The sequence below is a fragment of the Gekko japonicus genome, unplaced genomic scaffold, assembly GCF_001447785.1.
Source record: "Gekko japonicus isolate JY-2015 unplaced genomic scaffold, Gekko_japonicus_V1.1 scaffold576, whole genome shotgun sequence".
Lineage (NCBI taxonomy): Eukaryota > Metazoa > Chordata > Lepidosauria > Squamata > Gekkonidae > Gekko > Gekko japonicus.
Genome location: NW_015172022.1, coordinates 747,144 through 759,332, shown reverse-complemented (window position 1 = coordinate 759,332; position 12,189 = coordinate 747,144). Strand labels below are relative to the sequence as shown.

General features: G+C 43.1%; 1 protein-coding gene across 1 annotated transcript in view; it reads right to left on the bottom strand.

The window, feature by feature from the left end:
* Window positions 1-4,550: 4,550 nt before the first annotated feature.
* The window catches only part of KL (klotho), a 30,863-nt gene continuing 23,224 nt past the window's right edge, over window positions 4,551-12,189 (bottom strand). The window contains exons 4-6 of the mRNA XM_015420514.1: window positions 10,834-11,099; window positions 6,914-8,030; window positions 4,551-4,888 (exon numbers count right to left, since the gene is read on the bottom strand). Of these exons, the coding sequence (XP_015276000.1) occupies window positions 4,551-4,888; window positions 6,914-8,030; window positions 10,834-11,099 (1,721 nt within the window). The remainder of the gene's footprint in view (window positions 4,889-6,913; window positions 8,031-10,833; window positions 11,100-12,189) is intronic.

Sequence of the window (12,189 nt, the reverse complement as noted above, 5' to 3'; positions counted from 1 at the left end):
CCAGATACAGGGTTGCCAACTCTGGGTTGGGAAATACCTGTAGATTTGAGGGGTAGAGCCTGGGGAGGGCAGGGTTTGGGGTGCGGAGGGACCTCAGCAGGGTATAATGCCATAGAGTCCATTGCCCAAAGCAGCCATTCTCTCCAGAAGAACTGATCTTGGAGATCTCCAGGTGCTGCCTGGAGGCTGGCAATACTAAGGGGAGGGCCAGACCTATAGATTTGAGGGGTAGAGCCTGGGAAGGGCAGGGTTTGGGGACTTCAGCAGGGTATAATTCCATAGAGTCCACTGCCCAAAGCAACCATTGTAATAGCTGGGAAATTTTCTGTAGGGGAAATTATGTGCTGTGGCTGGGGAACACAGTGATTTTCTGGGAGATTTCCAGGCCCCACAGGGAGATTGGCAACTCCAGTGACAATTTAAGGGAAGATTGGGATATGTATTCTGGCAACTCCGGTGACCGTTTAAGGGAAAATTGGGATATGTATTTTACCTCAGGACACAGTCAATGGCTCCCAACAGCAACAACAAACAGGCCGCATATGCAAATGACCTCTGTGTTCCGACTGGCTATTGGGGGGAGAGGAACAGCAAATTGTTTAGAATATTGGAGGTGAGACTCAGGCAACAGAGCCAGTGGATAGGGACAGCTTCTGAGTGACAGATCAGGGAGCCAAATGAATTGGGAGCGTGTGGAATGTTCAGGAGTGTGCCACCCGAAAACACAATTATTATATAGAGAGATAAATGGTGCCCTTTCCCCACCAACTATCTGATCCAAAAGATAAACTGAAAAGCAAAACAGACACTAATCAGTTTGTTACAATCACACTGAGAAATCAGATTTGCTTTCTGTATGTGCCTGAAAATCTAAATTCCACTCCACACCATATGGAAACCAGGTAAACAAAGAAAGAAAAAAAAAATGAAAAACTGTATACTCCAAAAAAGAGATAGATGGCTAACAGATGCTTCATCTTCTATTCAGATTTTAATTACTGTAACCATCATCATCAGTATACAGTATACATATGGAATTGCAGAGAATCTGTTACTGAAATATACTCCTTAATTTGTAAATATATTAATTCTATTCTAGAACTTTACATCTTACACACAGAAAGGAAACATTATCTTATTTACAAATAAAATCAGCCTAATTCATACAATGTAAGGTGCCTATAAATTCATGTTCATTAAAATAACAATGAAGCAATATTGGATGCAACTCTGCAATATTACTGATATTGCAATATTGCTATATTAGGATGCAATTTTACAATTATTTGCTTAATGTTGTCAGCTGAATGTAGATAAAACCAGTAACATTCCTGAAAAATTGAACCCAAAAGTATTCACCCTCAAAGCATTTCACAGGAGTAGCAAAAACCTTTGGGAACTTCTCCACTGACACATATGAAAGCTGCATAAGAGTCAGCCTCATGGCAAACTCCTTAAAGCATCATGGATGGCCTTATCACACAAATTCATCAGTTAGCCCATTTTTTCAGTGAACGATCATATTGTTCAAGGTCACTGCTGTGTTGCCTTGTCACAGCAAATAGCAAACAGACTGCCTAATTCATATGCCATTAGCAACATACTAAAATTTAGCACGCTGCCCCTTCACCCTACATTCAGAATGTTTGTTGATGGCCTGTAAAATCATACTGTCCTCCTATGGCAATCAATACTAAGAGTAAGGCCCGTTGTGGGAAGTAATACGAGTTCTAGAAGGAAGGCAATCAAAAAGTTCAAATTGGTTACATACAATGGCTGCTTCCACAAAGGTGTGATCCTCTGTCATAGCAGGCATGGTGGGATAGAAGAAGAAGAGATTGGATTTATACCCCACCCTTCTCTCAGAGTCCCAGAGCTGCTTACAAACTCCTTTCCCTTCCCCTCCCCACAACAGACACCCTGTGAGGTAGGTGGGGCTGAGAGAGCTCTTGACAGAACTGTCCTTGAGAGAACAGCTGTGCCAGAACTATGGCTTGCCCAAGGTCATCCAGCAGCTGCGAGTGGAGGAGTGGGGAATCAAACCTGGTTCTCCCAGATTAGAATCCGCATACTTAACCACTACACCAAACTGGCTCTCAAAGAGAAAGTGGTGCCTGATATCCACGTGTGACCTAACCAACTTTGACTGCAATGTTTCCAGAAACATTGGTTCAAATCAGGTTCGAGAAATATCAGAGCAAATGAAGGGAAATTATGGAAGGCAACAGAAGGACACCAGGGAGAGGAGTATGTTGTATGGATGCTCCAAAAAAACCCAACTGCTGTATGAAAGCTGAGGGAGAGCAAATCCCCACACACAGAAGCAGCCTTAATACAGCAGCAGCTAGCTGTGCAACCATGGTCTAGCAAGCACCACAAGCTTTTTCCTATCTCCTTCCTTTCTACAAGGCCCAAATGCAGGCTATTCTGATTCTTGGAGTGATAGGGAACAATTTTGCATGCTGTAAGTTTGCAAGTTCATTTTTTTTTACTGTACTTCATTTATCAAAGCACTCCTCAAACACTGTAGTACTGTTCCTGAAAAATCTGCCAAACAAAACAAACTGTGTAAGAGGTATTGATAACACTGGTGCTAAGGGGTACACATTGATAGTGTTGCCATCCCTTGGGTAGTAGGAGAGACATAACAGGCAGCAACTGGAGGAGGAGGCAACATCCACCAGCTGACTTCCTCTGTCAGGCTTTTGTCCTAAAGAAGCCCCCCAGGTTGCCTTTCATATAGAGGCTTCCTCCAGAAAGAGCTGCAGGTGCCTTCACTCCTACAGGCCTTTTATACATTTCTGACATGGTTGGCAGGTGGCCTTCCTATGTGGCGTCAGTGACTCATCAATTTTGGCTGGGCCAATCATGTTGTGGAGCTGCCACCTTCCCTCCCCATGCATACACCACATTTTATTTTAAAAACTACACCCAGGACAAAGAATGCTATAATGAAATGGTTTTACAGGAAGTACTGCTGTATTCAGTGTATGACTCCTACCTGCTTCCTGTAAATGCAATTCTCACACTTTAGTCCTTTGTTCATTGCCTAAATCAGAATACCTTTATAGTCCTCCCAGCTGTTGCTACCTCTATTGCCTAAAACTAGCCCCACTGACAGAAGCCATCAATACTGGCTTCCTACAAGAACGTAATCTCTTCAGGTTCAACATAGTAAAATGGAGGTAGGCCACAGTCCATTACTATGGCAGTAATACCAGCAGCAGCTAAGGGGAGAACAAGCATAATTTATCATGGCGGCAGCCTCCTCTTATATATATAAACCAACAGCCTCACCTGAAAACCACAACAAAATCACAACATCTCATTCTAGCGAATCCTCTTTGGCCACAAAGCTTTCCTCTGTCTATTGTAAAATGCACTTGCATGTTTTTCATTCTAACTGTTCTCTCATCTCCTAAAATTAACTCAGGGATGATCTCACCATGAAGTTCTATGAGCAGCAGATTCTAGCGGGAAAGGCAGTTTTGCTGCCTCTGGTATCTATCACACACACACATCCAGCCATATATAAATTATACATAGATCAGAAGAGGGGTGACTGTGACTTTTCACTTTCATGTATGAAAACGTCTGAAATCACCACTGAATTAGTTTTCAAGACGACAAGAACAAGAAAGGCCCCACAAAACTTTCATTTTATCCTGAGATATTGGCAGTCAACTGTTAATACTAGCTATTCAAAATCAACAAGTAAGTAACTCTGTTTCAGATATGCTGGACTATTTTACAATTTAAAAATAACACCACATTTTCAAAATATTGGCTGTCATCCAGCCACAGTTACAGGCAGCAATTACTGGGCCCCAAACGGGGAGGCCAGCCTCCACATTCACCAAAATGTGCACGGTCTACTCATTGAGGTCTGGATGATTAGCACGTTAATGCTCATATAGGCACACACTTAGGTTCAAACAATACGTTGCAATTTGTAACATGTACAGTCTAGGTTTGCTTGACCTGACTTTCTCTGTCAGGAATGGGGGGGCTTGTTTTCCAAGCGCACAGGGTCCCAATTCAGATATGGTTTCAACATTTTCCTCATGGTGTTTTCCCAGCCCAAAACAGCCCCAAAAGTGCATATGCAGCCCACAACAAATAGCCCTCCCTAGGGCAGTTTCGTAAAAATTGTAACATGCTATTTGGCCCATAGGTTGTATGGTCAGAAAAATTCTGTCCATCAGCTGTACACTCATATTACTGCTACTCAATTCTATGCCCATTCAGATCAATAGGCTTACACTGCAGCAACTCTGCAATGATTGCTCTGAAGGGCACCTACCTTGCGGTGGGGCGTACAGTGATATCAGCAAGCCAAGAGCTCCTACAAGCCAAAATTGCTAAGACAGTGAGGAGTTGTACAAGCTCCATGGACACAATCTATACTCATTTTTAGCACTCTACAGCATTAGGCAGCATAGATGGCTTTATAGTGCAACAGCAATCAAAACATGGTATACTGAATTACTTCCAGTTCCCCAGGTAATGTAGGTGAGAAGGCTATTAAGGACACTATCAAAAGACCAGTGCTATTTGTATCTTTTGTCAACCTTCTTGGAGTAATTAATTATCATAAATACAGTGACAATGAAAGCAAAACATATAAAAGAAATAAATGCAAGAAAAGATCTTCTGGGTTGGAAAGCAACGTAGTCTGTATCAAGGGCAATTTCTTCTGGACAGAGCAGTTCCTCAGTTTCTGGGCCTGGAAAGCCACCCTTGTCAATTATCTCCCTGTAACGCTTCAAAGAAGGTCTTGGCTCATATCGGTTGACAACATAATGATAAAGGCCATATTTAGGATCTGTCCTATCAATGAAACAATAGACAAAATAGCCTTGGATGTTGACATTATCCAAGGTGTAGGCTGCAAAACAGAACAAAACAAGAGGGAAGGGAGGAAAAGAAATTAGCATTGTGCTTGCTTAAACAGCAATCCTGTAAACCACCAAATGCTGCTAAATCCTAGGCTTGTGTTCCTTCATATGAACAAGGAAGATGTCTGTAAAAACTGACATGCTGGTGCCACACAAAAAAAGAATTAATTGATCAAATTCTTATGGTATTAAGTGCATATAAGGTGAATCCTTCAATGGTGATATAACACCATCACAAGCTCTCTGTTAAGGACAAAAAGGAGGAAAATTACAAGAGGCAAAATCCAAAAGAAGTCATGCGACACCTTAACAAGTAACCAATCTATCATAGCATTTTGTGGGCCTGAGCCCCCTTCATCAGACACAGGAAATCAAATCCTTAGTTAGCAAATACAGATTGTATATCAACAGACTGTACAAACACACACAAAAGGAAAAATTCTGAGCAGTATAGTTAAAAAGCCATGAAATGTAAGAAGCACAGTCTATGACATTTTTACGCTGAACTCAAAAATGTAGAAGGTAAGCACAGAGACCAACTACAACTGTCATCTGAGTTTGAACAGTTACTTTTGAATTTACCAGGTGACTTGAAGTCAGCTCCATGCCATCAATGGGCTGGGAAATCAAAGCCACATAATTTGCTTTGGGAGTCTGATTCTTTGTTATGTTCTAGAACAGAGGTCCACAGCATTTTTGAGCCTGCGGGTATCTTTGGAATTCTGGTATGTCCCTGGAAGAGTGTTACACTCCACTGAGAACAATCTACTGGTGGTACCTGGCCCTAAAGACCTCTGGCTGTCCTCGACCAGGGCCAGGGCCTTCTTGGCCCTGGCTCCGACCTGGTGGGACTCTCTGCCAAGTACCACCAGGGCCCTGCGGGACTTAATGAAGTTCTGCAGAGCTTGTAAGGCAGAGATGTTCTGCCAGGCCTTTGGTTGAGGACAGCAACGGTTCCATCATGGCCACTACCCTCCTCCTCCTCCTCTTCTCCTTCTTTTTCCAACCATCCTCACTTCAGCCCTCTCCTCACCTGCCTGCAAGCCAGCGAGACAGTCCAGAGTGGGGTAGTGAAGAAACTGTCTGATGCCATCTGAAATAATGTAGTCATCCTTTTTTGATTTGGGTTTTTAATTTGTTTTTAACGGTTGTACATCACCTAGAGCCTTACATCGTAGGGAACAGACGATTTATAGATTGAATAAATAATAATAAACACATGGTGGTGGGCACCATCGCCAAATGACTGCCGTGGGATGCAAAGAAAACCAGAACATTTCGGGGAGTGCAGAACTCTAATAGTAACTCTTCAACATTCCAGGCAGAAGCTCAGCTTAACAGGAAGCCTTTTCAAAAGAACAAATGGTTTAAAAATATTGTCTTGCATACACACAGCTTACCTTCAATCACACAGCAAAAATCTCTGTGCTGTGGTGGCAGCTGCTGCCAAAAGCAATGATTTTTTTTAAAACCTGCAAAGCCAATCAGTTCTCCGATGGCCAATCAGAAGCCCTGCCAGGCAAAAGTCTCACCTGGACCCCACCAAGTTTCTAGAAGCACTTGGCAGGCGTCACGGAAAACACCTGGTGGTGGTGGTTGTGTGTGTGTGTGTGTGTGTGAATATGACAGTTCCCAGTGACGGAGAAATAATAAGCAGCAACATTCTTCTAGGATCCAAGGCTGAGAGAGAAAGGAGGGAACAAGCAAGAACCCTCCAAGGGAAACTGCTGGGGGGGGGGGGCGCACAGAAGTGAAAGAAGCATGCACGGTGGTCAAACAAGTCACAACAAGAATACACAAGGCCCAAACTGGACACACTATTCTGTGTGCTTGTTCCATTTTGAAATGTTGCTTCAAGTCCCTCAGTCTAGCCATAGTCTACTCCTGGACGGACACAGCAGCTTCTAAACTACGGCTGCTGTCTTCATGAAACCTGGATGTCATCTGAAAGGCAGTAACCACTAGAGTTCAGAAAACACAATATTGAGGCTCTAAGATTTTTTAAAGACCCTTACCTTTTAAAGCTTCATTGATATAGCTCTGTATGTAATAGATCCTCAGCTTGTCTTCAGCCGCATCTGGCTTGTCATCAATCCCATTGGCTATGATGTAAATTGGTACATCACCATATTTCATTTTTACCCACTGGAGCAGCTTGCGCAACCCCCACGGCACGACTCTACTTCCACTGGGCGATTCCAGCCAAGTGATGTCATTTAGCATTTGGACCTTGAGCTTTTGATCGTATTTCTCTGGGTCTTCGTTTTCTGAGTCCACAAGTACTGTGGTGTAGTGACTTAAAGCAAAAAAGTCAAACGAACCACGTATTAGCTTTTTTTCCTCCTCTGAGAAATAGGGTAAGTAGAAGTCCCAAACATCTCTACTGTTTCTTTGGTAAGGCCACTGTCTCATCACATCCGGATAGTCACCGTTTCCAAAGATGGGCTCAGCGAACCAGCCAAAGTCAAATTCCAAAACTCGGCTGGCAGCCATTTTGTCTTCTTCAGAAAAGGGGCAGGCTGGCTCTGCCCAATCAGCTTGTAAGGCAATTGATATTTTACCCTTCTGAGTCTTCCTGAATTCTTTATCATACATATGCCAGGCTTTAGCATGACCCTTCAATAGATTATGTGCTGCAATGAACGTCAGGTTCTTGGTGTAAGGCTCATTTATTGTGATCCAAAATTTGACATGCTGGCCAAGCTTTTTAAAGCAAAGTCTTGCATACTCCTCAAAGGCACGCACAGTCAAAGGGTTCTCCCACCCACCATGCTTGGCTAGAGAAACAGGAAGTCCTTGATTCTCACCCATAGGATTCCATAAAGCAACTACAGGGGTTATATTAACTTTAAGTAGTTCGCTGACAAAACACTGATAATAAAACAGGAGTGTGTGGTTAACATAAGACAGGTTACCTGAAGGGAGAATCAAAGACCATTTCAAGGAAAAATAGAAGTGTGTGATGTGTGTTTCTCCAAGTAAAGAAATCTGAAGTCTGATGGCTGCAAGATCAGCACAGTGACGCTTGCGTTTTGGGGCATCAACTCCCTCAACTTTAATGAGCGTATTGGTTCGATAGACATCCCAAATATAAACACTGGAATCAAGGAACTGGGATGGAGTTGTATCAATCTGGAGAAAAACAGAATAGATTCAGTTTGTCACAAAGGGGAAAACATAAGCAGGCAAGCTCAAGTAAGTAACTGGATTTCACAGGAGCCTGGCTATTATTATCACAGTACACTCACAGATTTCAATAGTGTGATAATGATGATAAGCCTTTAAAAATAATCTGCTTCCCAATTAACTGGGCATACCTTATAGCCTATTAAAATATTCTAAGGACTAACAGTGCAACCTTAAGGGTAATTCAGGTTCCATTCCATGTGGCTTAGTATGGTGCCTTCCATGAAGGTAGATTTAGAAGTGTGAAATGCTGCTTAGGGTTGCACTGTTAAGTGTTGCTGCCCTGGTTATAATTTGTGGTTATTGCTCGGTTTTTTACAAAGTTGTAATTCTACTTTATTAAAGTTATATGGATGAAACGTTAAATGCCACTGCGCTCCAAAATAAGGCCATGGGAGGGCTGTGTGAACCATCCCCTCTAGGCTTTGGGGAATTCTAACAGGGTTGCTAAGCCAGAAGTTGCTGTTTCTTCTGGAGAGTTCAGTGCTGGGCACACAGGGGACAGTAATAAAAAGCATCATGTCAGAGGGAAATAGCTTTTCTGGAGAATAATCCCTCGTAGAGTATTAAAGCATGCATTTCCACGAGCACTACGGGAATGCTGTCGGAAATGTTTTTCCACCATGATGCACCTACAAATCATGCCGCCTCAGCCCCGCAGCACAAAATGTTTGAGAGTCCTTCTGAAGCGAAAAATTTGCAAGGTCCAAAAGTGATTGAAAACTCTCTTGTGCTAACTAGGTCAGTAACCTTGCTGGAGTGACTGCTCTCAGCCGTGGGAGGCACCAGCTCCAACTGCTATTTCAGTCTATTAGGGGCCAGGAGAGGTATCAGAGCACCAAGCATGGTGCCAGATGATGATGGCACAGTCCTCAAAAGTATTAAATTTTATCTTTAAAAAACAAAACCCTGTATTCAAAACCTAAACAATTTTCTTTTGGAGAAATCAATACAAAAAAGTCCTATCCTGGGTGCAATCTGAAAACTAAATTTTAAAACGTTACATCTTCATTACAGTGCAGTAAGGTGGGGGCTGAATTATATAAGACCTCTGAATGGATGTTTTTAATAGTGGATCGCAAATTGGGGTGGGGGAACGGATTCAGACAGAGGTTATGGCACTGATGGGTCAACCTTTCTTCCTTACACCATCAAACAGTGCCCTGGAGCCAGTATTTGCCTCTGGCGACGAGAGGGGAAATAGCTGCCTGTCTGTTTCTCCCTGTGGGGGGAGCAATAACTCCAGGGTAGCAACTAAGGCTAAGAAAAAAACATGTGGGAGAGGGTTAAAAAAAAAAGTCCTCCCCTATGACACAGCCCCAGTCGGTACACCATTTACCATCTTATTTACCAGTGTGGTACAGAAGTTAAAGGAGCTGCGGTGGCTCAAGTGGTTAAGACGCTGAACTGCAGGCTTTGGAAGGTCGGTAGTTCAGCAGTTCGAGACCCGGGTGCCACATGACGGAGTGAGCTCCCGTCTCTAGTTCCAGCTCCTGCCAACCTAGCAGTTTGAAAGCAAGAAATTGCAAGTAGATAAATAGGTACCACTTCGGTGGGAAGGTAACAGCATTCCGTGCACCTTGGTGTTTAGTCATGCTGGCCACATGACCACGGAACCGTCTTCGGACAGCGCTGGCTCTTCGGCTTTGAAACAGAGATGAGCACCGCAACCCTAGAGTCGGATTTGACTGGCTTTCGAGCAAGGGAACCTTTACCTTTACCTTTACAGAAGTTAATGTCATTTTAGGATCTGAAAGACCAAGGTTCAAATCCTCACTCTGTCACAGAAACTTTCTGGGTGACCTTAGGCCAGTCAAGATGGGTAGCCATGTTAGTCTGTCTGTAGCAGTAGAAAAGGGAAGAATCCAGGTTAAAGACTAACAAAATTTGTGGCAGGGGATGAGCTTTGGTGAGTCACTGCTCACTTCTTTAGATACAGGTCAGTCACACACTCTTCACCTAACCTACCTCACAGGGTTCCTGTGAGGATAAAACAGAGGAGAAGATAATGATGTAAGCTATTTTGGGTCCCCACTAGGGAGAAAAACTGGGTATGAATGAAATAAATAAAATAAAACAATTAACATGGGGTGGGGGAGCTATTTACAGAGTTTCCAACATCTCACCTAGTTTGAATCTGAGTCTTCAACCCCACAGAACCAAATGATCAGTTATACAACGATAATCTGGCAACAGGTGAACAAGATCAGATGTCAATCCAAGTCTTAAAGAGCTCTCAATCTAAATCTGCACATCCCAGACCCTCCCACACCTGACACAGAATAAGGAACAAATTAATTGTTTACATTTATCATTTACATTTATGGCACTTTAGAGAACAACATAACCCAAAAGGAAAGATCTCTGCCTCAAGAAGCTTACATATACATTTCAACAGTGAGAGATAGAAAACAGAGAAAGGAAAAAAGAGGCAAGGGTAACCAATAATGAGAGGGGAGAAATTGGAGACATAAGGACCACAGAAGCTGTATCATGGGTCTATCTCCATAACCATATGATCAGCCACCAGATAAAATCTGGGCTGTTTTTCATCTGTTTTCTGCCCAGAAAAACTGAGCACAATCTGAAAACTCACACTATATTATATGACCATCATGCAATGCCTGAATGCATCCAAGGGATAATGTGTTGCCAGAGGAAGCACCCAACTGAGCTGTTATAAAATACGTTTGATAATCTCATTTCACAGGAAATGAAAAGGAAGATTTGATTCTGTCATTTGACTTACGTGGAGGTTATTTTCAATAACTCCCCAAGCAAAATTACAGGGGAAAATCCCTTCTATCGGCTGGTTCTCCGGTAATGGAAGGAAACCATTTTTCCCTATCACCTCTTGGTAGAAATGTGCTGAAGACTTTGGCATCAACTCTTTATCACGGCTTTGAAAGTCAATATAAAACAGACCCCTTCGAACGTTGCCTCTGACCCATTCAAAGCCATCCATGAGTGACCAGACCGTGTACCCAATGACAGGGACTTCATCGTACCGAATAGCTGAGAATGAAACAAAAAGTAAACAAGCAAATAAAACAAACGATATTCTCAAGTAGAATGCCCTGCAAGCACCTGAACAGTTATATATGTATTCCACAAAAAGTACAATTGTTTGCCCATTTTACAATAGTTTTCAAACTGTGATGCCCTAGCCTAGGCTATCACTATGGGTAGTGCACTGTCAGAGTAGAAGTCACTTTGCCACCAGTTCCAACCTGTGATTTAACAACAACAAAGGAACCTGTGTGTCCCTCCCCTTTTAGAAGGTGTAACCATGTGTGCTTGTAACTGCATTGTTTGTACTGTGCTAATGCTATATGTTTGTTGAATGTCTTTACATTTGTGCGTATGGGATAAGGGGATTGCTGTGTGTGTATGGCTTGCTTTGCATCTCATGCTTGCATCTGGATGAGCAAGGCTTGTGTTGCCTGTGCTACAGAACACGTGCTTCCCTGCACCTTCCCAGCGTGCCTCAGGACAAAGAAGACAAACGCCATTATGCTCAGTTTGGAAACTTGGATGAACAACAGGTTTCCCCACCATTGCTGATCTGTGGGAAAACGCGTAGCCCATCTTCCTATCTGGTTTGGAATCACAAAGAACACATCCTTTATTGCCTTCCTGGACCAGGCACATCTCTGCAAGTCAAAAGTTGCTATGAAGATATGACTTTGACACCTGGCCACATGGCCCCCTTTGAAGTTAGGATAGAGCATTTGAATATTGCCCCTTCCCCTTAGGTAGGACGTCACAATCCTCTAACCTATAGGATAGTAAAGGGGACGGATTCTAGGGGTTTATTGGCCCTAAGCCAAACCCAAACACTAGGTTTTAAAAAGAGAAACACGGCCTTTGTTTCTCTGGTTAACCCATCTTTCCCTCACCTTGCAACTTAAGTACCGCAGGTGATTCTTACTGCGTTCTCGGGAGTCGCGACCCGAGAACCCGCACGGGCCTGGCAGGACCATTCCGTGTGCTTTAGAATCCCACCCGCTGATACTTGAGTTTCCCCCTTTCATCTACTAAGGAGATTTCTTCTCAACGTGGACCTCAGATAAGTATAAGCGACATCCTTCTGTGTTGTCCCCTT